This window comes from Macaca fascicularis, chromosome 3 (genome assembly GCF_037993035.2).
Source record: "Macaca fascicularis isolate 582-1 chromosome 3, T2T-MFA8v1.1".
Taxonomy (NCBI): domain Eukaryota; kingdom Metazoa; phylum Chordata; class Mammalia; order Primates; family Cercopithecidae; genus Macaca; species Macaca fascicularis.
The window spans coordinates 49,579,136-49,605,888 of record NC_088377.1 but is presented as its reverse complement, the minus strand read 5'-3'; the positions used below and the strand labels follow the sequence as shown (position 1 = coordinate 49,605,888).

The 26,753-nt window shown below is 52.6% G+C and overlaps 4 protein-coding genes across 4 annotated transcripts; all 4 read right to left on the bottom strand.

The window, feature by feature from the left end:
• Positions 1–630: 630 nt before the first annotated feature.
• LOC135969759 (mucin-3A-like) lies at positions 631–10,998 on the bottom strand. The gene is made up of 11 exons (XM_065540909.2): positions 8,315–10,998; positions 8,023–8,208; positions 5,746–5,861; positions 5,256–5,320; positions 4,174–4,322; positions 3,681–3,746; positions 3,158–3,320; positions 2,424–2,597; positions 2,239–2,333; positions 2,027–2,079; positions 631–1,856 (listed from the first exon to the last, which is right to left on the bottom strand). The coding sequence occupies exons 1-11, from the start codon at positions 10,959–10,961 to the stop codon at positions 1,815–1,817; spliced, it is 3,756 nt and encodes a 1,251-aa protein (XP_065396981.1). The 5' UTR covers positions 10,962–10,998; the 3' UTR covers positions 631–1,814.
• Positions 10,999–12,888: 1,890 nt separating this feature from the next.
• LOC135969758 (uncharacterized) lies at positions 12,889–17,408 on the bottom strand (the record flags this gene model as incomplete). Its single annotated transcript, XM_074036505.1, has 4 exons — positions 12,889–12,989; positions 13,130–15,453; positions 15,691–16,023; positions 16,432–17,408. Coding segments are annotated over 4 exons (3,735 nt in total), but the record flags the coding sequence as incomplete, so codon positions are not given.
• Positions 17,409–18,630: 1,222 nt separating this feature from the next.
• Positions 18,631–19,988, bottom strand: LOC135969757 (uncharacterized; the record flags this gene model as incomplete). The annotated part of the gene is made up of 3 exons (XM_065540907.1): positions 18,631–18,698; positions 18,839–19,329; positions 19,414–19,988. Coding segments are annotated over 3 exons (1,134 nt in total), but the record flags the coding sequence as incomplete, so codon positions are not given.
• Positions 19,989–21,555: 1,567 nt separating this feature from the next.
• Positions 21,556–26,730, bottom strand: LOC135969755 (mucin-3B-like). Its single transcript, XM_065540905.1, has 3 exons — positions 25,088–26,730; positions 21,950–22,042; positions 21,556–21,758 (listed from the first exon to the last, which is right to left on the bottom strand). Exons 1-3 carry the CDS (start codon positions 26,676–26,678, stop codon positions 21,556–21,558), a joined length of 1,887 nt encoding a protein of 628 aa, XP_065396977.1. The 5' UTR covers positions 26,679–26,730.
• Positions 26,731–26,753: the final 23 nt, after the last annotated feature.

Genomic DNA, 26,753 nt, shown 5'->3' with positions numbered 1-26,753 from the left:
AGGTGACAAAAGGCCATGGCCCGTCCCTGCCCAGGGCAAACATCACAGGGACCTCTCCCAAGCCCGCACCCAAAGACCCAAGGGGACATATTATTTCTGAACACCCGCGACTCCTCAGGCAGGCCTGACTGCCTGCAACAGCAGGAACAGAAGGGCCCTGTGCCAGCACAGACAGGCTCTGCTGTGTGCGTTTGCTATCAGGGTTTGGGAGCCTTGTGGGGAATCAAGATCTTTGGGGAGGCCCAGCTTTACATCCTTGTAAAGGGTGACTGGACCAGGCAGCCCTAGCCCCTGGACCACCCAACTCCCTGAACCAGCACCAGCGGTCTAATTGCTCCCTAAGCCCCCAGTGTCAAGGTCAGGGCAGTGGTGGGGGTGGGGAGAGCACAGATGACAAAGCCCAAGGGGCCCCTGCCCCGAGTCACTCCCAAACAAAATGGGTTCCCCCCAACCTCTGTGTTTTCTATGAGGAATGTCATGGCCTCTAAGAGCTGCCCACAGACCCCCTCCTTCCTCCCTGGAAGACACGGGTGCTCCCAGGATCCTCCTACAGCGCCGCCTCTGGAAATCCCTGTTCTCCAATCAGGTGGAGAGCACTGCGGGGTGAAAGGGAGACAGACACAGAGCAGCTTCTTTTACAATAAACTCTATACTGTGTTCACATGGAGACCTGCAGATGTGCCGACTTCCGGTCCCCGAAGCCGATCTTCGCGGCCAAGGAGATTGAGGATTTCAGGAGTCAGAGTTACCGCAGGAATCGAGGTGACACCAGCCAGAGAGGGGGGAGGAGGGGAAAAGGAGGGGATGGGTTTAAAAGGCAGTGGTGAGGTGAGAGGGGAGGGAGATTGAAGGGAGTGAGGAGGAGGGGGACTGAGGGGGCTGCCTTTCCTTGGGAACTGGGGAATTCATGCCCTGAACCCCCCAGGGGGCTCCAGGGGTGAGAGAAAGGGGTGGAGAATGGAGAATCGGGTAGGGGGGTGATGGGGGGAAACAGCAGTCAGGGTATTTAGGGCTGGGGGAGTAGAGGCAGAACCGATGAATGGACCGGCTCAGAAGGGGAGAAGATACAAGGAATGAGAACAAGAGAAATGGGGAATTGGGCAACGGGGTGATGGGGGGAACAGCAGCTGGGGTATCCTAAGACACAGAGGCTATCTATACCTTGCTAGGGACCAGGATGTGAGGAGAGGAGGGAGGATTTAGGGCTGGGGGACTGGGGGGCAGGATGCTTGAAGGAACGGTGTCAGAAGGAGAGGACATCTAAGGAATGAGAGCAAGAGACACAGCAGGGAGTTAGATCAGGAGAGGACAGGAGATGGGATGGGCTGCAGGCTGCCTCCAGGTTCAAAGTAAGAAACAGGCAGTAGGGAATTGAGAGAAAATAGGAACCAGGGCCGGAGACCAGGCGAAGGACATGAGGATTGGAGGATCCGAGAGAGGCAATGGCAACATGAGGGCTGAGACGGGAGGGCAGAGTAGGACCCAGAATTGACCAAGTCCATGTGGTTTACACAACAATGGTGTGAGATATCACACAGGAATGTTGTACCCATTTTGCAGGTGAGGAAACTGAGGCTCCTTACTGACTTGCCCAAGGTTCCGCAGTGGAAGAGCCTGCACCTGAACTGCATCTCCTGATGGGTTTCAGCCAAGTTGGAAAGACAAGGATGGGATTTGGGGGAACAGTTTCATTTTGCCCAAGAACAGCAGGAGCCTGAGCTGCCCACGTCCTGGGGCCACCACTTGAAATGGACGCAGTGCAGAGCCTTGTGTCCCAGGCAGGGCAGAGGCGATGGTGACGGGGCCCGCAGGGCTCACACTGAGGACGAGGTCATCTCGGGTCTCTTGATGTGCACCTGTCACAGAGTCACAGTGAGGGAAGGGAAGGCGGAGCCACTGGTTTGGGCTGACAGGGAGGTCACTGCTGATCCGAGCCCAGCCCCCTCCTTGCCCTCTGGGGGTTGCCCAGGGAATCTGAAATGGAGGCTGGGAGAGTTCCTTGGGGTCCCCCACTTTAGCCCCTCACCTTCATAGTGGTGTCCACCTTCTCCAAGGCCACATGGAAATTTTTATCCTTGTCTAGAGAGAGACAGAGAAGAGGGGAGAAAGAGAAGGGGAGAGGGAGGGGACGGAAGAGAGAGGGGGATGGAGTAAATGCGAGGAAGGCAGGAAGGGCGTCTGTCCTCGCAGTGTTGCCCAGGAAAGCCCCTGCCTGCTTCCCCAGGAGGTGGGACTCACCTGGGTTTTCGTCGTCCTGGAAACCCCAGTTTGAAAAAGTGCCCACGACTTCCTCATCCCAGCTCTCGAACCATTTCCTGTCCTGGTCCCAGGACCTAGGTGGGGCCGCCGCGGTCAGACATAGCGGGCCCGCCTGGGGTCCCTTGGCCGCCCTCACCCCCCGGCCCCGCCCTCTGAGCGCTCACCGGTCTAGGCGCTGACCGCCCCACCATCCAGAGCGAACCGCCCAGAAGCCCAGCGCCAGCAGCAGCAGCAGCAGCAGCGCGACGCCCGCCGTCAGGCCCCCGACCAGCGCCCTCCAGTGGATGGCCACCTCGCAGCGCGGGCCGGAGAACCAGTGCGTGTCCGTGGAGTAACAGCTGCGGGAGATCGCAGGGTCAGACCCTCTTCACCTCTGGACTCGGGGTCCACGCGTGCACCTGGGCCCCACGGGGGCGGGCGAGGGGACGGGGTCCCAGCCTAGGGCAGCGGGGGGTTCCACCCTATGGCAAGCGGGGGGGTTCCACCCTAGACAAGGGGCCGAGAATCCACCCTAGAACGAGGGGGCGGGGCTCTACCCTAGGTAACAGGGCGGGATTCCACCCTAGATCAAGCGGGCAGGGCTCCACCCTGGAAGGAGGGGGCGGGGTTCAACCCTAGAACGAGGGGGACGGGGCCCCACCCTAGAATGAGTGGTCCCAGAACGAGGGGACTGGACTCAACTCCATTAGGGGGACGGGGCTCCACCTTAGGGCAAGGGAGCAGAGCTCCAGGGCAAGGCTCCACCGTAGGGCAAGGGGAATGGGCTTGGAGCCGGACTCTGGGGACAAGGCTCCACCATAGGGCCTAGGGGCGGACCCGGGGCGGAGCATGGGGCGGGGCTTCATCTTAGAGTGCGAGGGCGGGGCTCGGCTGATGCTGATGGTCAGCGGTGCCTTACCGACAGGTGGGACCGCTCCTCTCCAGAACGCACTGGCCCTGGTGACAGTTGATGGCGTTGTCCACGCCCGACGTGCAATTGGTGACACAGCGGAGCCGGGTGGCCTCCTCCAAGGGGAAGTAGAACTTCTCGTAGCCCGCGGGAGCGGCGCGGCGGCAGATGGCTGAGGGGTTGGGGAGAGGGTTGCACAGAGACAAGGACCTCATCCATTCTATTCAGGGGCCTGATAATGGTGCCTCTGAAAATGCGGGAGGAGGATTCCATTTCCGAGGTGGGATGCCGTGGGGTAGACCCTGGGATTCGATGAGGGGAGTCCAGCACCACCACCCTCACCCTCTCCTCGTGGCACATGCTGTCCTCAGGTGGAAGCCACTAATCAGCGCCAGGAAGGGCCGCCCTGGGCCATATCGCTTGCCTCCCCCAAAGGTCTCTCCCTGCCCCCGACTTCAATGGGCAAATGTCCCTGGTGGCTGGGATCAGAGCCACGGGAGAGCAACCACTCAGCCCTTTACCCCACCCTCACCTTCCGAGGTCAGCTCTGTCCTGCTGTTGTTGTTCACTTTGATGGAGTCAGGCTTAAAACACAGGGCTGTGGGAACACAGGCACAGATGGAATGGGAGGGGGAGGTCAAGGGGTTAAGGTTAAGGGGTTAGGACCAGGAAGCAGGAGAGGCACAGGGAGGGCAGGGAGGGCTGTCTCTGTCTGGGGGAGTGTGGAGGGGCCACAAGGGAAGACTCCTGTTCCCTCCCTCATCTCCCCTGAATAATCTGAGGTCTTCAGCCATCCGGGAAATGCTGAGCATGACCATCAGGGGTTCTCTTGCCCAGTACCCAGGTCCTGGGGAGACCCTCCCTAGCCCCACCCTTGATGACGTTGTGTGTGGACTCATTCCCCTTCTCCCAACCTGCCAGAGGTGCCATAGGGTTGGCACCCGAGCCCAGAGGGCCCCTGGCCCAGCTGGAGTGGGCTGGGGTGGCGACTCAGGCCCTGGCCCCTCCCTCCAGCCGGGGCTCACTCTGGGAGTCCTGGCAGCTGTCCGCATCCTGGCTGGCATTCTGCAGCGCCTCCTTCAGCGTCGTCTTCGCCTGCTCGTACTGGCTCCCCAGCTGGGAGCTGAAGGGCAGCTCCAGCAGGACCAGGTAGTCCACCACGATGCTGCCATTCCTGAGGGGTCCATGGCCTTAGAGAGTGCCCCAGCCAGGGGCACATGGGTCCTTGGAGGAGCACTCCAGAAGCAACCCAAAGTGCACCAGAAGCGGGAAAGGGGGCAGAGGTCCTGAGTCAGGATGCCACATGCATCCTTTTTAGAAGGGGCTGCCAGCATTCCTGACTTGGTCCGCCTGGGAAGGCAGGACAAGGAATAATTGACATAATTGACTTCCTGTCTCTGTGTGTTTTATAGAGACAAAGTCTGGCTCTGTCACCCAGGCTAGAGTGCAGTGGTATAATTATAGCTCACTGCAGCCTCCAACTCCTGGACTAAAGTGATCCTTACTCCTCAGCCTCCCAAGTATCTGGGACTACAGGTGTGCACTACCACACCGGGCTAATCATTTTACTATTATTATTATTACTATTTTTATTATTGTAGAGCTGGGTTCTCACTATGTTGCCCAGGCTAGTCTTGAACTGGTTTTAGGTGATCCACCCGCCTAGCCCTCCCAACGTGCTAAGATTGCAAGTGTGAGCCACCACATCTGGCCTGACGTTCTCCTTGTGTTGCATCAAGCCATCATCCACTCCCCTGGACGCTCTCTCCCTCTCTCCCTCTCTCTCTTTCTCTCTCTCTAATGCTGACCCACCCAGTAGAGCAGGGGCCAGTCAGAGGGCGAAGAAGTCACCGATCCAGGCACCACATTCCCACATGTCCCTGTAACTTCTCTCCTTCCAGTGTGCTGAAGAAGAGAGGTGCCATCTCTCCTCCAGAGAAATGGCCCCAGAAAACAATCTCAAAAAATACCCCAGGGAGTGATTCCTTATGTAGCCCCTCCACCCCTCTCTTTATAAAATCTGATGATTACAAAAGAATGGGTTTTTTCTGTGCACACATTCCCCCCCACCCAACACCGCCTCTGCGTCTCCAGATGGGTCTCCTACCTCAGGGACAGGATCTCCACACCCTTGAAGGTGAAGCCCCGCATGCCTGAAAAAATCTTCTGCATCTGAAACACCAAGGATCCCTGGGCTCACATCAAAACCTGCAGACCTGAGGGCACCCAGATGCCCAATCCCAGCTCCAGGGGAGCACCCTTCAATTCCCCTCCCCGGCTGGGAGCCATGGCTCACGCCTGTAATCCCAGCACTTTGGGAAGACAAGGTGGGTGGATCACTAGGTCAGGAGTTCGAGACCTGTCTGGCCAACATAGTGAAACCCCATCTCCACTAAAAATACAAAACATTAGCCGGGTGTGGTGGTGTGCACCTGTAATTCCAGCTATTCAGGAGGCTGAGGCAGGAGAATCACGTGAACCCAGGAGGGGGAGGTTGCAGTGAGCCAAGATCATGCCACTGCACTCCAGCCAGGACAATAGTGTGAGACTCCATCTCAAAAAAAAAAAAAAAAAATTCCCCTCTCCTTGCCCTTTACCTGATTCCAGAAGGTCTTGTTGAAATCCCTGTAGGCCTGAGAAGTGTTGTCATTGAGGTCCGGCGAGAACTCCTGATCGACAGATACTTCCATGCCCACCTCAGTCTCCACTACATCTGCACACAGCATGCATGTCCCCAGTCACTTCTCCATCTGCTTCCGTCTGAAGCCACCAACACCACCCCCTCCCCAACCCACAGGCTCCTCCTGCTGCTCCTCTCCAAGATCCCTGAGGACTGATGCCCACAGGCAGGAACAGATGTAGGAATTCCAGGATGCATTGTGCCTCGGAAGGCTGAGGCAGTAGAATCACTTGAACCCAGGAGGCGGAGGTTGTAGTGAGCCGAGATCGCATCACTGCACTCCAGCCTGGGCCACAGAGTGAGACTCCGTCTCTAGAAAATGAAAAACAAAGAGAGAGAGAGAGAGAGAAAGACAGAGAGAGAGAAAGAAAGGGAAAAAGCATTGTGTGAAGATGAGAGAAAGAAGGAGAGAAAGAAAGGAAAGAAAGAAAGGAAAGAAGGAAGGAAGGAAAGATAAAGAAAGAAGAAAGAAAGAAAAGAAAGAAAGAGGGAGGGAAGGAATGAAGGAAGGAAGGAGAAAGAAGAAAGAAAGAAAAAAGAAAAAGAAAGAAAGAGAGAGAGAAAGAAAGAGAGAAAGAGAGAAAGAAAAAGGGAGGGAGGGAAGGAAGGAAGGAAGGAAGGAAAGAAAAAGAAAGAGAAAGAAAGAAAGAAAGAAAGAGAAAGAAAGAAAGAAAGAAAGAAAGAAAGAAAGAAAGAAAGAAAGAAAGAAAGAAAGAAAGAAAGAAAGAAAGAAAGAAAGAAAAGAGAAGAGAAGAGAGAGACAGAAAGGAAGGAAGGAACGTGTGGAGATGAGGGAAAGCAGGCAGGAAGACAGCGGTCAGCCTGTGGTCCCTCCTGGCTGCCCGCATGGTGGGCGGGGATCCATGTCCAAATCCCCAGAACTGTGAGTATGCTACACTATATGGCAAGGGAGGATGAAGGGTGCAGATTGAATTCCATTGCTAATCAGCCTAACTTTTTTTTTATTGTTGAGATAGGGTCTCATTCTGTCATCTAGGCTGGAGTGCAATGGTGGGATCATAGCTCACTGCAACCTTGATTTCCCAGGCTCAAGTAATCCTCCCACCTCAGCCTCCCAAGTTACTGGGACCACAGGCATGAGCCACCATTCCCAGGTAATTTTTTAAAATTTTTTGTAGAGGTGGGGTTCTCGCTGTGTTGCCCAGGATGGTCATGAACTCCTGGCCTCAACCGATCTTCCCTCCTCAGCCTTCCAAACTGCAGGGATTATAAGACAATCAGCTGATTTTTGTTTTCCTTTGAGACAGAGTTTCACTCTCCCTCTGTCATCCAGGCTAGTGTGCAGTGGCTAAATCTCAGCTCACTGCAACATCCACATCCTGGATTCAAGCGATTCTCCTGCCTCAGCCTCCTGAGTAGTGAGGATTACAGGCACCTGCCACCATGCCCAACTAATTTTTGTATTTATAATAGAGACAGTTTCACCATGTTGGCCAGGCTGGTCTCGAAATCCTGACCTCAGGTGATCCTCCCGCCACGGCCTCCCAAAGTGCTGGGATTACAGGTGTGAGCCACCCCGCCCAGCCTAATCAGCTGATCTTGAGAAAATTAACATAGACTATTTGGGGAGGAGGCAAAGTCATCACAAGAGTCCTTAACAGTGGAAGAAGCAATAGAGGAGGCCAGAGTTCATCAGAGGGAGATGAGGCTATGGCAGAAAGACACAGAGAGGTGCAGCCTTCCTGGCTTGGAAGATGGAGCCAGGGGCCCTGGCATACACAATGTTGGAGGCTCCAGAAGCTGCAAAGGGCAAAAAAATGTATTCTTTCCTGGAACCTCTAGAAGACAACACAGCCCTGGTGACGCCTTGATTTCAGCCCAGTGACACCCACATCAGATTTCTAATCTACAGAATTCTAACATGATAATGTCATGTTGTTTCAGCAGCGAGGCTTGTGTTTGTTGGTAGGGCGGCAGTTGGAAACTGATACAGCTCCAAGCAGCCCAAATCAGGAGATGACCCCAGGAGGGAGTGTGGTCCCAGCCACCTCCTAAGGGTGAGGATGGAGAGGAGCATGACATGGGGCAGTGGAGGGAATGGGAGAGATGGCAGGGAGGGAAGGACTGAGCAAAACGCCATGGGTGCCTCCAGGCCCCACAGAGGGGTAAGTCTGGGGAGAGTCAGTGACACCCTCTGGGAGGAAGTGCAGAAGGCATAGCTCTGGCGACTCACCTAGATCCACCTGTTCCACAGCAAACTCACAACGGGAACCATAGAAGGTGCTGGGGCACTGGCACTTGATGTTATCCCACTGACCCCCGTTGAGGCAGCTGGTCTGGAACTGACAGCGGTCCCCAGAGAACCCCGGACGGCAAGCACACTGGCCCTGTTCCCAGGTGCCGCCATTGTCACAGGTGCCTGGGAAACACAAGAAACAAGGGAAGTTCAGGATAAAGCCTGATCTCGGTGACATAGAAATTTTGCAGGGAAGGAAGGAGGGGAACAGAGAGGCAGAAGGTCCAACCTGCAGTGGTGGTCAACGTTGACTGTGTGGTCGTCTGAGAAGTGGTGGGAGTTGTCCTGCGCGATGTAAGGGTGGTAGGAGTCTGGGTAGTGGCCACTGGTGTCTCTGAAGTCCTGGTGGTGGATGGGGAGGAGTGTGCTGACTTGCTTGAAGTCCTCAGGATGGTCGGAAGGCTACTGCTTGGTTTCGTGGTGAGTGGGATGGTAGAGACGCCAGGAAGATGTGGGGGGGTCACAAAGCTGGTGCTCAGCCAGGTCTCACTGGTGGACATTTCAGTACTTGTGAAAACCGTGTTTGTGGGTACAGTCCCAGTGCCAGTGGAACTGGAAGCATTCGTTGTGATGCTGGACTCACTTTCTGGCGTCATGGAAGAAGTGTCCATATATGTAGCAAGGGTAGTTTGCATACTGATGGAGCTAGGACAGGTGACCATTTCAGTAGTAAAGGGAAGCACTGTTAATGGGGTGGGGGGAGGAGAAGTAGCTTCAGTGCTGGAATCCATTTCAACACACGGATCAGTGGGAGAGGCAGGGACTATGGTAATTGTTATAGTTTCTGGACAGGGTGTGGTGGAGGGAAGGGAAATATAAGAAAAGGGGGTTATTTCAGTGAGAGCTGTGGTCAGAGAGGAGCTGGTTGGAGAAGTGCTGGTGGTTGCAGAGGAAGAGAGAGTAGGAAAGGCTGTGATAGAAGAGGAGCCCATATTTTCTGTACTGAAAGTGTATGCTGAAGAAGGAACAGAATGAGTGGTGGTATACAACAGTGGAGTTATGCTGGTAGAAGACAGAGAAGAGGACATGATGATAGTGGGTGTTGAGGACCAGATGATGGTACTAAAAGAAGTCAAGATTGCATTTGTAGATGTACTTCCCCTAGTGAAAGATTCTGTAGTGAACTCACTTGTAGATGTGAGTGAAGTTTGCAATGAGGGAGTAGAAGCACTTGTTTGAAGGGTGGAGGAACGTGTGCTAGGAATGGGAACCTGTGATGTTGACATGATCGTGCTCAAGGCTGTTGATGGAGTAAGAGTGTGAAGAGTGGACGTGGAGGAGTCTGTACTTCCAACGGTGACAGTAGTAGGTACAGGAAATGTTTGGGTCCCGGTAGCAGATGTCAGTACAGGAGCGGTCTGTGTTGGGGTTTCAGGTGTAACAACAATACTTGTGCTAAAGGAAGTGATTGGGGTGTTCTCAGTACTTCTAAGGGTCGTTCTCACAGTGGACATGGTGGGAGAGGTTGTGCCCACAAGGGATGATGTTTCTGTGCTTTGGATGGAGGGAGAAGATGAAATGATGTGTGTTGGGGTTGGTAACCTACTGATATCAGTGGGTATAGAGGGAAGATCTGTGGTTGTAGTCAATGAAGTGCTGGTTCCCACAGATGAGGGGGTGAGAGTTCGTACGGTTGTGGTCAGGATGTCTGTACTCAGAGAAGCTGGGGTTACAGGTGTGGAAGTCACCCCAGTCTCTGAGGTAGTAAAATGTGAGGTGATGGCAGTTGTGGATGTGCTGACTGTGGAGTAGCTGGTTGAAGAAGTGAAGCTTGGAGTAATATGTGAGCTGGTGTCAGTGGTGGTGATGGAAGAAGTGAAGGTGGGAGTACCAGGTGAGGTGGTCTCGGTGGTGGTGATTGAAGAACTGAAGCTGGGAGTACTGTGAGAGGTTGTCAGAGTCGTGGTGATTAAAGAAGTGAAGCTGAGAGTACTTTGTGAGGTGGTCTCGGTGGTGGTGATTGAAGAAGTGAAGCTGGGAGTACCGTGTAAGGTCGTCTCACTGGTGGTGATTGAAGAAGTGAGGCCAGGAGTAATGTGTGAGGTTGTCTCGGTGGTGGTGACCGAGGAAGTGAGGCCAGGAGTACTGTGTGATGAGGTCTCAGTTGTGGTGATCAAAGAAGTGAAGCTGGGAGTACTGTGCAATGTAGTCTCAGTAGTGCTGACCGAAGATGTGAAGCTGGCAGTACTGTGTGAGGTGGTCTTGGTAGTGGTGATCGAAGAAGTGTAGCTTGGTGTACTGTATGAGGTGGTTTTGGTGGTGGTGATCGAAGAAGTGAAGCTGGGAGTACTGTGGGATGTGGTCTCAGTGGTGGTGATCGAAGAAGTGAAGCTCGGAGTACTGTCTGAAGTGGTCTTGGTAGTGGTGATCAAAGAAGTGAAGCTGGGAGTACTGCGTGAGGTGGTCTCAGTGGTGGTGATCGAAGAAGTGTAGCTGGGTGTACTGTGTGAGGTGGTTTCAGTGGTGGTGATTGAAGAAGTGAAACTGGGAGTACTGTGTGAGGGGGTCTCGCTGGTTGTGATTGAAGAAGTGAAGCTGGGAGTATTGTGTGAGGTGGTCTTGGTAGTCGTGATTGAGGTAATGAAGCTGGGAGTACTGTGCAGGGGGGTCTCGGTGGTGGCGATTAAGGTAGTGTAGCTGGGAGTACTGTGTGAGGTGGTCTCGGTGATAGTGATTGAAGAAGTGAAGCTGGAAGTACTGTGTGAGGGGGTCTCCCTGGTGGTGATTGAAGAAGTGAAGCTGGGAGTACTGCGGGATATGGTCTCGGTGTTGGTGATCAAAGAAGTGTAGCTGGGCATACTGTGGAATGTGGTCTCCATGGTGGTGATTGAAGAAGTGAAGCTGGGTGTACTGTATGAAGTGCTCTCGGTGGTCATGGTTGAAGAAGTGAAGCTGGGAGTACTTGGCGGGGGGGTCTCAGTGGTGGTGATCAAAGAAGTGAAACTGGGAGTACTGTGGGAGGTGGTCTTGGTTGTGGTGATCGAAGAAGTGAAGCTGGAAGTACTGTGTGAGGGGGTCTCCGTGGTGGTGATTGAAGAAGTGTAGCTGGGTGTACTATATGAAGTGCTCTCGGTGGTCGTGGTTGAAGAAGTGAAGCTGGGAGTACTGTGTGATGGGGTCTCACTGGTGATGATTGAAGAAGTGAAGCTGTGAGTACTACGTGATATGGTCTCAGTGGTGGTAATTGAGGCAGTGAAGCTGGGAGTAGTCTGTGAAGGGGTCACAGTGGTGGTGATTGAGGTAGTGTCGCTGGGAGTACTATGTGAGGGAATCTTGGTGGTGGTGATCGAGGAAGTGAAGCTGGGAGTACTGTGGGATGTGGTCTTGGTGGTGGTGATCAAAGAAGTGAAACTGTGAGTATTCTGTGGTGTGGTCTCAGAGGTGACAATTGAAGAAGTGAAGCTGGGAGTACTGTGTGAGGGGGTCTCGCTGGTGATGATTGAAGAAGTGAAGCTGGGAGTACTGTGTGAGGTGGTCTCGGTGGTGGTGATTGAGGTAGTGTAGCTGGGAGTACTGTGTGAGGGGGACTTGGTGGTGGTGACTGAAGAAGTGAAGCTGGGAGTATTGTGGGATGTGGTCTCAGTGGTGGTGATCAAAGAACTGTAGCTGGGAGTACTGTGGGAGGTTGTCTCGGTGGTGGTGATTGAAGAAGTGAAGGGGGGAGTACTGTGTGAGGGGGTCTTGCTGGTGGTGATTGAAGAAGTGAAGCTGGGAGTACTATGTGAAGTGGTCTCCGTGGTGGTAATTGAGGTAGTGAAGCTTGGAGTACTGTGTGAGGGGGTCTTGGTTGTGGCGATTGAAGAAGTGAAGCTGGGAGTACTGTGGGATGTGGTCTCCATGCTGGTGATCAAAGAAGTGAAGCTGGGAGTACTGGGTGGGGTGGTCTCGGTGGTGGTAATTGAAGAAGTGAAGCTGGGAGTATTGTGGGATGTGGTCTCAGTGGTGGTGATCGAAGAAGTGAAGCTGGGAGTACTGTGTGAGGTGGTCTCAGTGGTGGTGATTGGAGAAGTGAATCTGGGAGAACTGTGTGAGGCAGTCTCGGTAGTGGTGATTGAAGAAGTGAAGCTGGGAGTGCTGTGGGATGTGGTCTCCGTGATGCTGATTGAAGAGGTCGAGCTGGGAGTACTGTGTGATGGGGTCTCCCTGGTGTTGATCAAAGAAGTGTAGCTGGGAGTACTATGTGAGGTGGTCTTGGTGGTGGTGATCCAAGAAGTAAAGCTGGGAGTGCTTTGGGAGGTGGTCTTGGTGGTGGTGATCGAACAAGTGAAGCTTGGAGTGCTGTGGGATGTGGTCTCGATGGTGGTGACTGAGGAATTGAAGCTGGGAGTACTGTGGGATGTGGTCTCGGTGGTGGTGATTGAAGAAGTGAAGCTGGGATCACTGTGTGAGGTGGTCTCGGTAATGGTGATCAAGGAAGTGAAGCTGGGAGTATTGCGTGAGGTTGTCTCTGTGGTGGTGATCGAAGAAGTGAAGCTGGGAGTACTGTGTGAAGGGGTCTCGGTTGTGGGGATAAAAGAAATGTAACTGGGAGTGCTGCTTGAGGTGGACTCTGTGGTGGTGATTGAAGAAGTGAAGCTTGGAATACAGGGTGAGGTGGTCTCAGTGGTGGTGATCAAAGAAGTGTAGCTGAGTGTACTGTGTGAGGTGCTCTCGTTGGACGTTATTGAAGAAGTGAAGCTGGGAGTACTGTGTGAGGGGATCTCGCTGGTGGTGATTGAAGAACTGAAGCTGGGAGTATTGTGTGAGATGGTCTCCGTGGTGGTAACTGAGGTAGTGAAGCTGGGAGTACTCTGTGAAAGGGTCTCAGTGGTGGTGATTGAGGTAGTGTAGCGGGGAGTACTGTATGAGGGGGTCTCGGTGGTGGCGATCGAAGAAGTGAAGCTGGGAGTACTGTCGGATGTGGTCTTCATGGTGGTGATCAAAGAAGTGAAGCTGGGAGTATAGGGTGGGGTGATCTCAGTGGTGGTGATTGAAGAAGTGAAGCTGGGAGTACTGTGTGAGATGGTCTCGGTGGTGGTAATTGAGATAGTGAAGCTGGGAGTACTCTGTGAGGGTGTCTCAGTGGTGGTGATTGAGGTAGTGTAGCTGGGAGTACTGTATGACAGGGTCTCCCTGGTGGTGACTGAAGAAGTGAAGCTGGGAGTACTGTGGGATGTGGTCTTCATGGTGGTGATCAAGGAAGTGAAGCTGGCAGTACTGTGTGAGGTGGTCTCTGTGGTGATGATCGAAGAAGTGAAGCTGGGAGAACTGTATGAGTCAGTCTCAGTGGTGGTGATTGAAGAATGGAAGCTGGGAGTGCTGTGGGATGTGGTCTCAGTGGTGGTTATCAAAGAAGTGAAGCTGGGATTACTGTGTGAAGAGGTCTCCGGGCTGGTAATCAAAGAAATATAGCTGGGAGTACTGTGTGAGGTGGTCCCTGTTGTGGTGATTGAGGAAGTGAAGCTGGGAATACTGTTTGAGGGGGTCTCGGTGGTGGTGATTGAAGAAGTGAAGCTGTGAGTACTGTGTGATGTGATCTCCGTGATGGTGATTGAAGAAGTGAAACTGGGAGTATTGTGTGAGGGAATCTCGCTGGTGGTGATTGAAGAAGAGAAGCTGGGAGTACTGTGTGAGGTGGTCTCAGTGGTGATGATTGAAGTAGTGAAGCTGGGAGTACTGTGGGATGTGGTCTCACTGGTGGCAATTGAAGAAGTGAAGCTGCGAGTAGTGTGTGAGGTGGTCTCGGTGGTGGCGATCAAAGAAGTGAAGCTGGGAGGGCTTTGGGAGGTGGTCTTCGTGGTGGTGATTGAAGAAGTGAAGCCTGGATTGCTAGGAGATGTGGTATTGGTGTTGGTGATCGAAGAACTAAAGCTGGGAGTACTGTGAGATGTGGTCTCAGTGGTGGTGATCAAAGAAGTGAAGCTGGGAGTACTCTGGGATATGGTCTCGGTGGTGGTGATCGAAGCAGTTAAGCTGGGAGTACTGTGTGAGGTGGTCTCGGTTGTGGTGATAAAAGAATTGTAGCTGGGAGTGCTGCTTGAGGTGATCTCGGTGGTGGTGATTGAAGAAGTGAAGCTGGGAGTATTGTGTGAGGTGGTCTCCCTGGTGGTGATAGAAGAAGTGAAGCTGGGAGCACTGTGTGAGATGGTCTTGTTGGTGGTGATTGAAGAAGTGAAGCTGGGAGTACTGTGTGAGGGGGTCTCGCTGGTGGTGATTGAAGAAGTGAAGCTGGGAGTACTGTGTGAGGTCTCAGTGGTAGTAATTGAGGTAGTGAAGCTGGCAGTACTCTGTGAGGGGGTCTCAGTGGTGGTGATTGAGGTAGTGTAGCTGGGAATACTGTGTGAGGGGGTCTCGGTGGTGGTGATTGAAGAAGTGAAGCCGGGAGTACTATGGGATGTAATCTCCGTGGTGGTGATCAAAGAAGTGAAGCTGGGAGTACTGGGTGGGGTGGTCTCGGTGGTGATGATTGAAGAAGTGAAGCTGGGAGTATTGTGGGATGTGGTCTCAGTGGTGGTGATCGAAGGAGTGAAGCTGGGAGTACTGTGTGAGGTGGTCTTTGTGGTGGTAATCCAAGAAGCGAAGCTGGGAGTGCTGTGGGATGTGGTCTCGGTGGTGGCGATTGAAGAAGTGAAGCTGGGAGTACTATGAGAGGTAGTCTGTGTTGTGGTGATTAAAGAAGTGAAGCTGGGAATGCTGTGTGTGTGGGTGTTGGTGGTGGTGATTGAAGAAGTGAAGCTGGGAGTGCTTTGGGAGGTGGTCTTGGGGGTGGTGATTAAAGAAGTGAAGCTGGGAGAACTGTGGGACATGGCCTCGGTGGTGGTGATCAAAGAAGTTAAGCTGGGAGTACTCTGCGAGGTGGTCTCGGTTATGGTGATGGAAGAAGTGAAGCTGGAAGTACTGTTTGAGGGGGTCTCTGTGGTGGTGATCGAAGAAGAGAAGCTGGGAGTACTGTGTGAGGTGGTCTCGGTTGTGGTGATAAAAGAAGTGCATCTAGGAGTGCTGTTTGAGGTGGTCTCAGTGGTGGTGATTGAGGGAGGGAAACTTGGAGCACTGGGTGAGATATTCTCGGTGGTGGTGATTGAAGAAGTGAAAGTGAGAGTACTGGATGAGGTGGTCTCGGCGGTGGTGATTGAAGAAGTGAAGCTGGGAGTACTGTGTGAAGTGGTCTCGGTGATAGTGATCGAAGAAGTGTAGCTGGGAGTACTGTGTGAGGTGGTCCCGGTTGTGGTGATTGAAGAAGTGAAGCTGGGAATACTGTGTGATGGGGTCTCGGTGGTGGTGATTGAAGAAGTGAAGCTGGGAGTACTGTGTGAGGAGGTCTCGCTGGTGGTGATCAAAGAAGTGTAGCTGGGAGTACCATGTGAAGTAGTCTCAGTGGTGGTGATTGAGGTAGTGAAGCTGGGAGTACTGTGTAAGGTGGTCTCACTAGTGGTGATTGAGGTAGTATAGCTGGGAGCACTGTGTGAGGTGGTCTCGTTGATGGTGATTGAAGAAGTGAAGCTGAGAGTACTGTGTGGTGGGGTCTCAGAGGTGGTTATCGAAGAAGTGAAGCTGGAAGTACTGTGTGTGGGGGTCTCCATGGTGGTGATTGAAGAAGTGAAGTTGGGAGTACTGTGTGAGGTGGTCTCTGTGGTGGTGATTGAAGAAGTAAAGCTGGGAGTACTGCGGGAGGTGGTCTCGGTCGTGGCGATTGAAGAAGTGATGCTTGGAGTGCTGTGGGATGTGGTCTCGGTGGTCGTGATCGTAGAGGTGATGCTGGGAGTACTGGGTGGGGTGGTCTCAGTGGTGGTGATCGACGAAGTGAAGCTGGGAGTACTGTGAGAAGTGGTCTCTGTGGTGATGATAGAAGAGGTGAAGCTGGGAGTGCTGTGGGAGGTGGTCTCGTTGGTAGTGATCAATGAAGTGAAGCTGGGAGTGCTGTGGGATGTGGTCTCGGTGGTGGTGATCATAGAGGTGATGCTGAGAGTCCCGGGTGGGGTGGTCTCTGTTGTTGTGATCAAAGAAATGAAGCTGGAAGTACTGTGTGAGGGGGTCTCGGTGGTGGTGATCGAAGAAGTGAAGCTGGGAATACTGTGTGAGATGGTCTCGGTTGTGGTGATAAAAGAAGTGTAGCTGGCAGTGCTGTTTGAGGTGGTCTCGGTGGTGGTGATTGAAGAAGTGACGCTGGGAGTACTCTGTGAAGTGGTCTCAGTAGTGGTGATCGAAGAAGTGATGCTGGGAGTACTCTGTGAAGTGCTCTCAGTGATTGCGATCGAAGAAGTGTAGCTGGGTGAAATGTGTGAGGTGGTCTCGTTGGTGGTGATTGAAGAAGTGAAGCTGGGAGTACTGTGTGAGGGGGTCTCGCTGGTGGTGTTTAAAGAAGTGAACCTGGGAGTACTCTGTGAGTGCGTCTCCGTGGTGCTAATCGAAGAAGTGAAGCAGGGAGTACTGTGTGAGGTGGTCTCGGTTGCGGTTATCAAGGAAGTGAAGCTGGAAGTACTGTGTGAGGAGGTCTCTGTGGTGGTGATCAAAGAAGTGAAGCTGGGAGTACTATGTGAGTTGGTCTCGGTTTTGGTGATCAAGGACGTGTACCTGGGAGTGCTGTATGAGGTGGTCTCGGTGGTGGTGATTGAAGAAGTGAAGCTGGGAGTACTGGGTGAGGTGGTGTCGGTGGTGGTGATTGAAGAAGTGAAGGTGGGAATACTGTGTGAAGTGGTCTCTGTGGTGGTGATCGAAGAAGTAAAGCTGGGAGTACTGTGGGAGGTGGTCTCGGTCGTGGTGATTGAAGAAGTGTAGCTGGGTGTACAGTGTGAGGTGGTCTCGGTGGTGGTGATTGAAGAAGTGAAGCTGGGAGTACTGTTTAATGTGGTCTCGGTGATGGTGATCAAAGAAGTGAAGCTCGGAATACTGTGTGAGGAGGTCTCTGTGGTGGTGATCGAAGAAGTGAAGCTGGGAGTACTATGTGAGGTGGTCTCGGTTTTGGTGATCAAGGACGTGTACCTGGGAGTGCTGTGTGAAGTGGTCTCGGTGGTGGTGATTGAAGAAGTGAAGCTGGGAGTACTGGGTAGGGTGGTGTCGGTGGTGGTGATTGAAGAAGTGAAGCTGGGAGTACTGTGTGAAGTGGTCTCTGTGGTGGTGATCGAAGAAGTAAAGCTGGGAGTACTGTGGGAGGTGGTCTCGGTCTTGGCGATTGAAGAAGTGTAGATGGGTGTACAGTGTGAGGTGGTCTCGGTGATGGTGATCAAAGAAGTGAAGCTGGGAGTACTGTGTGAGGAGGTCTCGTTGGTGGTGATGAAAGAAGTGAAGCTGGGAGTACTGTGGGATGTGGTCTCGGTGGTGGTGATCAAAGAAGTGAAGGTGGGAGTACTGAGTGAGGTGGTCTCGGTGGTGGTGAAAAAAGAAGTGAAGCTGGGAGTACTCTGTGAGATGGTTTCGGTGGTGGTGATCGAAGAAGTGAAGCTGGGAGTGCTCTGGGAGGTGATCTCTGTCGTGGTGATCTTAGAAGAGAAGCTTGGAGTGATGTGGGATATGGTCTCGGTGGTGCTGATCGAAGAAGTGAAGCTGGGAGTACTGCCGGATGTGGTCTCGGTGGTGGTGATCAAAGAAGTGAAGTTTGGAGTGTTGTGGGATGTGGTCTCAGTGATGGTGATCGAAGAATTGAAGCAGGGACTGCTGTGGGAGGTGATCTCGGTTGTGGTGATTGAAGAAGTGAAGCTGGGAGTACTGGGTGAGGTGGTCTCTGTGGTGATGATCAAAGAAGTGAAGCTGGGAGTACTATCTGAGGGGGTCTCAGTGGTGGTGATTAAAGAAGCGAAACTGGGAGTACTGTGGGATGTGGTCTCTGTGGTGGTGATTGAAGAAGTGAAGCTGGGAGTACTGTGTGGGGTGGTCTCGGTGGTGGTGATTGAGGAAGTGAAGCTGGGAGTATTGTGGGATGTGGTCTCGGTGGTGGTGGTCGAAGAAGTGAAGTTGGGAGTACCGTGTGAGTGGGTCTCAGAGGTGGTTATGGAAGAAGTGAAGCTAGAAGTACTGTGTGAGGGGGTCTCGGTGGTGGTGATCGAGGAAGTGAATCTGGGAGTACTGTGTGAGGTGGTCTCAGTAGTTCTGATTGAAGATGTGTAGCTGGGTGTACTGTGGGAGCTGGTCTCGATGGTGGTGATTGAAGAAGTGAAGCTGGGAGTACTGGGTGAGGTGGTCTCAGTGGTGGTGATCAAAGAAGTGAAGCTGGGAGTACTATGTGAGGGGGTCTCAGTGGTGGTGATTGAAGAAGTGAAACTGGGAGTACTGTGGGATATGGTCTCTGTGGTGGTGATTGAGGAAGTGAAGCTGGGAATACTGTGTGGGGTGGTCTCGGTGGTGGTGATTGAGGAAGTGAAGCTGGGAGTATTGTGGGATGTGGTCTCGGTGGTGGTGGTCGAAGAAGTGAAGTTGGGAGTACCGTGTGAGTGGGTCTCAGAGGTGGTTATGGAAGAAGTGAAGCTGGAAGTACTCTGTGAGTGGGTCTCGGTGGTCGTGATAGAGGAAGTGAATCTGGGAGTACTGTGTGAGGTGGTCTCGGTGGTTCTGATCGAAGAAGTGTAGCTGGGTCTACTGTGGGAACTGGTCTCGATGGTGGTGATTGAAGAAGTGAAGCTGGGAGTACTGGGTGAAGTGGTCTCAGTGGTAGTGATCAAAGAAGTGAAGCTGGGAGTACTATGTGAGGGGGTCTCAGTGGTGGTGATTGAAGAAGTGAAACTGGGAGTACTGTGGGATGTGGTCTCTGTGGTGGTGATTGAAGAAGTGAAGCTGGGAGTACTGTGTGGGGTGGTCTCGGTGGTGGTGATTGAAGTAGTGAAGCTGAGAGTATTGTGGGATGTGGTCTCGGTGGTGGTGGTCAAAGAAGTGAAGTTGGGAGTACTGTGTGAGTGGGTCTCAGTGGTGGTTATGGAAGAAGCGAAGCTGGAAGCACTGTTTGAGGTGGTCTCGGTGGTTCTGATCGAAGAAGTGTAGCTGGGTGTACTGTGGGAGCTGATGTCGATGGTGGTGATTGAAGAAGTGAAGCTGGGAGTACTGGGTGAGGTGGTCTCAGTGGTGGTGATCAAAGAAGTGAAGCTGGGAGTACTATGTGAGGGGGACTCAGTGGTGGTGATTGAAGAAGTGAAACTGGGAGTACTATGGGATGTGGTCTCTGTGGTGGTGATTGAAGAAGTGAAGCTGGGAGTACTGTGTGGGGTAGTCTCGGTGGTGGTGATTGAGGAAGTGAAGCTGGGAGTACTGTGGGATGTGGTCTCGGTGGTGGTGATCAAAGAAGTGAAGTTTGGAGTGTTGTGGGATGTGGTGTCAGTGATGGTGATGGAAGAATTGAAGCGGGGACTGCTGTGGGAGGTGATCTCGGTTGTGGTGATTGAAGAAGTGAAGCTGGGAGTACTGGGTGAGGTGGTCTCTGTGGTGATGATCAAAGAAGTGAAGCTGGGAGTACTATGTGAGGGGGTCTCAGTGGTGGTGATTGAAGAAGTGAAACTGAGAGTACTGTGGGATGTGGTCTCTGTGGTGGTGATTGAAGAAGTGAAGCTGGGAGTACTGTGTGGGGTGGTCTCGGTGGTGGTGATTGAGGAAGTGAAGCTGGGAGTATTGTGGGATGTGGTCTCGGTGGTGGTGGTCGAAGAAGTGAAGTTGGGAATACCGTGTGAGTGGGTCTCAGAGGTGGTTATGGAAGAAGTGAAGCTAGAAGTACTGTGTGAGGGGGTCTCGGTGGTGGTGATCGAGGAAGTGAATCTGGGAGTACTGTGTGAGGTGGTCTCGGTAGTTCTGATTGAAGAAGTGTAGTTGGGTGTACTGTGGGAGCTGGTCTCGATGGTGGTGATTGAAGAAGTGAAGCTGGGAGTACTGGGTGAGGTGCTCTCAGTGGTGGTGATCAAAGAAGTGAAGCTGGGAGTACTATGTGAGGGGGTCTCAGTGGTGGTGATTGAAGAAGTGAAACTGGGAGAACTGTGGGATGTGGTCTCTGTGGTGGTGATTGAAGAAGTGAAGCTGGGAGTACTGTGTGGGATGGTCTCGGTGGTGGTGATTGAGGAAGTGAAGCTGGGAGTAATGTGGGATGTGTTCTCAGTGGTGGTGGTCGAAGAAGTGAAGTCGGGAGTACCGTGTGAGTGGGACTCAGAGGTGGTTATGGAAGAAGTGAAGCTGGAAGTACTCTGTGAGGGGGTCTCGGTGGTGGTGATCAAAGAGGTGAAGATGGGAGTACTGTGTGAGGTGGTCTCGGTGGTTCTGATCGAAGAAGTGTAGCTGGGTGTACTGTGGGAGCTGGTCTCGATGGTGGTGATTGAAGAAGTGAAGCTGGGAGTACTGGGTGAGGTGGTCTCAGTGGTGGTGATTGAAGAAGTGAAGCTGGGAGTACTATGTGAGGGGGTCTCAGTGGTGGTGATTGAAGAAGTGAAACTGGGAGTACTGTGGGATGTGGTCTCTGTGGTGGTGATTGAAGAAGTGAAGCTGGGAGTACTGTGTGGGGTGGTTTCGGTGGTGGTGATTGAGGGAGTGAAGCTGGGAGTATTGTGGGATGTGGTCTCGGTGGTGGTGGTCGAAGAAGTGAAGTTGGGAGTACCGTGTGAGTGGGTCTCAGAGGTGGTCATGGAAGAAGTGAAGCTGGAAGTACTCTGTGAGTGGGTCTCGGTGGTCGTGATAGATGAAGTGAATCTGGGAGTACTGTGTGAGGTGGTCTCGGTGGTTCTGATCGAAGAAGTGTAGCTGGGTGTACTGTGGGAACTGGTCTCGATGGTGGTGATTGAAGAAGTGAAGCTGGGAGTACTGGGTGAAGTGGTCTCAGTGGTAGTGATCAAAGAAGTGAAGCTGGGAGTACTATGTGAGGGGGTCTCAGTGGTGGTGATTGAAGAAGTGAAACTGGGAGTACTGTGGGATGTGGTCTCTGTGGTGGTGATTGAAGAAGTGAAGCTGGGAGTACTGTGTGGGGTGGTCTCGGTGGTGGTGATTGAAGTAGTGAAGCTGAGAGTATTGTGGGATGTGGTCTCGGTGGTGGTGGTCAAAGAAGTGAAGTTGGGAGTACTGTGTGAGTGGGTCTCAGAGGTGGTTATGGAAGAAGCGAAGCTGGAAGCACTGTGTGAGGGGGTCTCGGTGGTGGTGATCGAGGAAGTGAATCTGGGAGTACTGTATGAGGTGGTTTCGGTGGTTCTGATTGAAGAAGTGTAGCTGGGTGTACTGTGGGAGCTGGTCTCGATGGTGGTGATTGAAGAAGTGAAGCTGGGAGTACTGGGTGAGGTGGTGTCTGTGGTGATGATCAAAGAAGTGAAGCTGGGAGTACTATGTGAGGGGGTCTCAGTGGTGGTGATTGAAGAAGTGAAACTGGGAGTACTGTGGGATGTGGTCTCTGTGGTGGTGATTGAAGAAGTGAAGCTGGGAGTACTGTGTGGGGTGGTCTCGGTGGTGATGATTGAGGAAGTGAAGCTGGGAGTAATGTGAGATGTGGTCTCAGTGGTGGTGGTCGAAGAAGTGAAGTCGGGAGTACCGTGTGAGTGGGACTCAGAGGTGGTTATGGAAGAAGTGAAGCTGGAAGTACTGTGTGAGGGGGTCTCGGTGGTGGTGATCAAAGAGGTGAAGATGGGAGTACTGTGTGAGGTGGTCTCGGTGGTTCTGATCGAAGAAGTGTAGCTGGGTGTACTGTGGGAGCTGGTCTCGATGGTGGTGATTGAAGAAGTGAAGCTGGGAGTACTGGGTGAGGTGGTCTCAGTGGTGGTGATTGAAGAAGTGAAGCTGGGAGTACTGGGTGAGGTGGTGTCTGTGGTGGTGATCCAAGAAGTGAAGCTGGGAGTACTATGTGAGGGTGTCTCAGTGGTGGTGATTGAAGAAGAGAAACTGGGAGTACTGTGGGATGTGGTCTCTGTGGTGGTGATTGAAGAAGTGAAGCTGGGAGTACACTGTGGGGTGGTCTCGGTGGTGGTGATTGAGGAAGTGAAGCTGGGAGTATTGTGGGATGTGGTCTCGGTGGTGGTGGTCGAAGAAGTGAAGTTGGGAGTACCGTGTGAGTGGGTCTCAGAGGTGGTCATGGAAGTAGTGAAGCTGGACGTACTATGTGAGGGGGTCTCGGTGGTGGTGATCGAGGAAGTGAATCTGGGGGTACTGTGTGAGGTGGTCTCGGTGGTTCTGATCGAAGAAGTGTAGCTGGGTGTACTGTGGGAGCTGATGTCGATGGTGGTGATTGAAGAAGTGAAGCTGGGAGTACTGGGTGAGGTGGTGTCTGTGGTGATGATCAAAGAAGTGAAGCTGGGAGTACTATGTGAGGGGGTCTCAGTGGTGGTGATTGAAGAAGTGAAACTGGGAGTACTGTGGGTTGTGGTATCGGTGGTGGTGATTGAAGAAGTGAAACTGGGAGTACTGTGTGGGGTGGTCTCGGTGGTGGTGATTGAGGAAGTGAAGCTGGGAGTATTGTGGGATGTGGTCTCAGTGGTGGTGGTCGAAGAAGTGAAGTTGGGAGTACCGTGTGAGTGGGTCTCAGAGGTGGTTATGGAAGAAATGAAGCTGGAAGTACTCTGTGAGGGTGTCTCAGTGGTGGTGATCAAGGAAGTGAATCTGGAAGTACTGTGTGAGGTGGTCTCGGTGGTTCTGATCGAAGAAGTGTAGCTGGGTGTACTGTGGGAGCTGGTCTCGATGGTGGTGATTGAAGAAGTGAAGCTGGGAGTACTGGGTGAGGTGGTCTCAGTGGTGGTGATTGAAGAAGTGAAGCTGGGAGTACTATGTGAGGGGGTCTCAGTGGTGGTGATTGAAGAAGTGAAACTGGGAGTACTGTGGGATGTGGTCTTTGTGGTGGTGATTGAAGAAGTGAAGCTGGGAGTACTGTGTGGGGTGGTCTCGGTGGTGGTGATTGAGGAAGTGAAGCTGGGAGTATTGTGGGATGTGGGCTCGGTGGTGGTGGTCGAAGAAGTGAAGTTGGGAGTACCGTGTGAGTGGGTCTCAGAGGTGGTTATGGAAGAAGTGAAGCTGGAAGTACTGTGTGAGGGGATCTCGGTGGTGGTGATCAAGGAAGTGAATCTGCGAGTACTGTGCGAGGTGGTCTCAGTGGTTCTGATCGAAGAAGTGTAGCTGGGTGTACTGTGGGAGCTGGTCTTGATGGTGGTGATTGAAGAAGTGAAGCTGGGAGTACTGGGTGAGATGGTCTCAGTGGTGGTGATCAAAGAAGTGATGTTGGGAGTACTATGTGAGAGGGTCTCAGTGGTGGTGATTGAAGAAGTGAAACTGGGAGTACTGTGGGATGTGGTCTCGGTGGTGGTGATTGAGGAAGTGAAGCTGGGAGTATTGTGGGATGTGGTCTCGGTGGTGGTGGTCAAAGAAGTGAAGTTGGGAGTACCGTGTGAGTGGATCTCAGAGGTGGTTATGGAAGAAGTGAAGCTGGAAGTACTGTGTGAGGGGGTCTCGGTGGTGGTGATCAAGGAAGTGAATCTGGGAGTACTGTGTGAGGTGCTCTCGGTGGTTCTGATCGAAGAAGTGTAGCTGGGTGTACTGTGGGAGCTGATGTCGATGGTGGTGATTGAAGAAGTGACGCTGGGAGTACTGGGTGAGGTGGTCTCAGTGGTAGTGATCAAAGAAGTGAAGCTGGGAGTACTATGTGAGGGGGTCTCAGTGGTGGTGATTGAAGAAGTGAAACTGGGAGTACTGTGGGTTGTGGTCTCGGTGGTGGTGATTGAAGAAGTGAAGCTGGGAGTGCTGTGTGGGGTGGTCTCGGTGGTGATGATTGAGGAATTGATGCTGGGAGTATTGTGGGATGTGGTCTCGGTGGTGGTGGTCGAAGAAGTGAAGTTGGGAGTACCGTGTGGGTGGGTCTCAGAGGTGGTTATGGAAGAAGTGAAGCTGGAAGTACTCTGTGAGGGGTTCTCAGTGGTGGTGATCAAGGAAGTGAAGATGGGAGTACTGTGTGAGGTGGTCTCGGTGGTTCTGATCGAAGAAGTGTAGCTGGGTGTACTGTGGGAGCTGGTCTCGATGGTGGTGATTGAAGAAGTGAAGCTGGGAGTACTGGGTGAGGTGGTCTCAGTGGTGGTGATTGAAGAAGTGAAGCTGGTAGTCCTATGTGAGGGGGTCTCAGTGGTGGTGATTGAAGAAGTGAAACTGGGAGTACTGTGGGATGTGGTCTCTGTGGTGGTGATTGAAGAAGTGAAGCTGGGAGTACTGTGTGGGATGGTCTCGGTGGTGGTGATTGAGGAAGTGAAGCTGGGAGTATTGTGGGATGTGGGCTCGGTGGTGGTGGTCGAAGAAGTGAAGTTGGGAGTACCGTGTGAGTGGGTCTCAGAGGTGGTTATGGAAGAAGTGAAGCTGGAAGTACTGTGTGAGGGGATCTCGGTGGTGGTGATCGAGGAAGTGAATCTGCGAGTACTGTGCGAGGTGGTCTCGGTGGTTCTGATCGAAGAAGTGTAGCTGGGTGTACTGTGGGAGCTGGTCTCGATGGTGGTGATTGAAGAAGTGAAGCTGGGAGTACTGGGTGAGGTGGTCTCAGTGTTGGTGATCAAAGAAGTGATGCTGGGAGTACTATGTGAGGGGGTCTCAGTGGTGGTGATTGAAGAAGTGAAACTGGGAGCACTGCGGGATGTAGTCTCTGTGGTGGTGATTGAAGAAGTGAAGCTGGGAGTACTGTGTGGGGTGGTCTCGGTGGTTGTGATTGAGGAAGTGAAGCTGGGAGTATTGTGGGATGTGGTCTCGGTGGTGGTGGTCGAAGAAGTGAAGTTGGGAGTACCGTGTGAGTGGGTCTCAGAGGTGGTTATGGAAGAAGTGAAGCTGGAAGTACTGTGTGAGGGGGTCTCGGTGGTGCTGATGGAAGAAGCATAACTGGGTGTACTGTGTGAGCTGGTCTCGATGGTGGTGATTGAAGTACTGTGTGAGGGGGTCTTGCTGGTGGTAATTGAAGAAGTGAAGCTGCGAGTACTGTGTGAGGTGGTCTCGGTGGTGTTGATTGAGGTAGTGAAGCTGGGAGTACCGTTTGAGGGGGTTGTTGTCTTAGAAGTCACTGATGTGGAGGTGATTGAAGAAGTCTTGAGTAGAGTAGATCTCACTGCTGTTTTGAAAGATCCTGTGGTAGGAGTCAGTGTGGTGGTCTCAGGGGATGTGGCTGCTGAACTGGTCAATGTAGTCTGACCTGTGCCTTTAGTTGCTACAGTGGATGAAGATGTTTCCATCGTTGTAAAGGTTGTGAATGAGGTGTTGGTTATGGGTGATGGGGCGGATCCAGCTGTTGTGTGGAGTATACTGGTGATGGATGGAGGTGAGGAGATACTCTCGGTGTGAGTGGTCCCTGTACTGCTGGCAGACATGGAAGAGGAAAATGAATATGTTGCTGGGAAGCTCGTCAGGAGGGAAGTTGTCTGAGTGCCCTCAGTACTTGTGAGAGTTGGTCTCTCGCTGGGAGTGGTGGCAGAGGTCATGCTGACAAGGGATGAGGTTTCTGTATTCTGGATGTTGGGGGAAGATGGGATGTCACTTGTGGACACTGCTGAGGTACTGGAAACAGCAAATGTTGAGGAGAGGACTGTTGTTGTAGTCAAGGATTCAGTAGAGCTCACAGAAGAGTGGATGATAGTTGTGGGTGTTGTCGAAGGGATGTCTGTAGTCAGAGAAGATGGGGTCATGGTTGTGGAAGTCACCATGGTACCTGAGGTAGGCAAAGCTGAGGAGATGGCAGTTGTGGTTGTACTGCTTGTGGAGTAGATGGTTGAAGAAGTGAAGCTGGGAACACTGTGGGAGGTGGTCTCAGGGGTGGTGGTTACCAAGGTTGTGATAGGAGTCGTGGCAGTTTCTACGTTTAGGAGAGAGGAAGAGGTGGGTGAGAGAGAAGTCTCAGGGAACAATGTACCTGTCATACTTGTGGGGTAGCTGATGTCGGTCGTGGAATCTGTGGCTGTGCTAGTGGGAGAAGTAGTGTAGGTGGTCTCAGATGTAGGTCTAGACCTGGTGATGGTAGTGGGGAGTGTGGTCACCAAGGTGGATAGAGGGGTAGTGTTGGTGTTATGACTGGTGATTGTTTCTGTGCTCAGGACAGGTGTAGAATATAAAATGCTACTGGTGAGTGATGATAACGTATTACTGGCTGTGGGCCAGGAAGTCGTTCTTGCCATAGAAGTCACTGTATTGGTGGGAGTGACTGAAGAAGTGATGGGAGGAGTAGAAGTCATGGCTGTTGTGAGAGATTCTGTGGACATGTCAGTTGTAGGAGTCAGTGTGGTGGTCTCAGGGAATGTGGCTACAGAGCTGGGGAAGGTGGTCTGACCTGTGCCTGTAGTTGCTACAGTGGTTGAAGGTGGTTCCATCATTGTGGATGTGGTGAATGAGGTGGTGGTTGTGGGTGATGGGGTTGATTCTTCTGTTGTGTAGAGTGTACTGGTGCTGGCTGGAGGTGACGAGATACTCTCTGTGTGAGTGGTCCGGGCACTGCTGGCAGGCATGGAAGACGAAAATGAATACGTCCCAGAGAAGGTCATCAGGAGGGAACTTGTCGGAGTGCTGTGTGTACTAGCAAAAGTTGGCCTCCCACTGGGAGTGGTGGCAGAGGTCATGCTGACAAAGGATGAGGTTTCTGTATTCTGGACAGTGGGAGATGAGGGAACGACAGTTGTTGGCCTTGCAGACATGTTGGATACTGTGTACACTGAGGTGAGGTCTGTCATTACAGGTAATGAACCAGTGATGCCCACAGATGATGGAGTGATGGTTGTTGGTTGTGAGGTAGGGATACCTGTACT

Coding starts and splice junctions, on each gene's coding strand:
- LOC135969759 (XM_065540909.2), bottom strand. CDS start 10,961: ATGACCACCGAGAGCACTTCATACAGTACACCCAGCTTCACTTCTTCA. Junction 8,209..8,314: donor AACGTTGACCACCACTGCAG/GTTGGACCTTCT, acceptor TGTGTTTCCCAG/GCACCTGTGACAATGGCGGC. Junction 1,857..2,026: donor AGGTGGACACCACTATGAAG/GTGAGGGGCTAA, acceptor ACTCTGTGACAG/GTGCACATCAAGAGACCCGA.
- LOC135969755 (XM_065540905.1), bottom strand. CDS start 26,678: ATGACAGACCTCACCTCAGTGTACACAGTATCCAACATGTCTGCAAGG. Junction 22,043..25,087: donor CACACTGACTCCTACCACAG/GATCTTTCAAAA, acceptor ACGGTACTCCCA/ACTTCACTTCTTCGACCACC. Junction 21,759..21,949: donor CACCGAGACCACCCCACAGT/GTACTCCCAGCT, acceptor ACCACCACTGAG/ACCACCTCACCCAGTACTCC.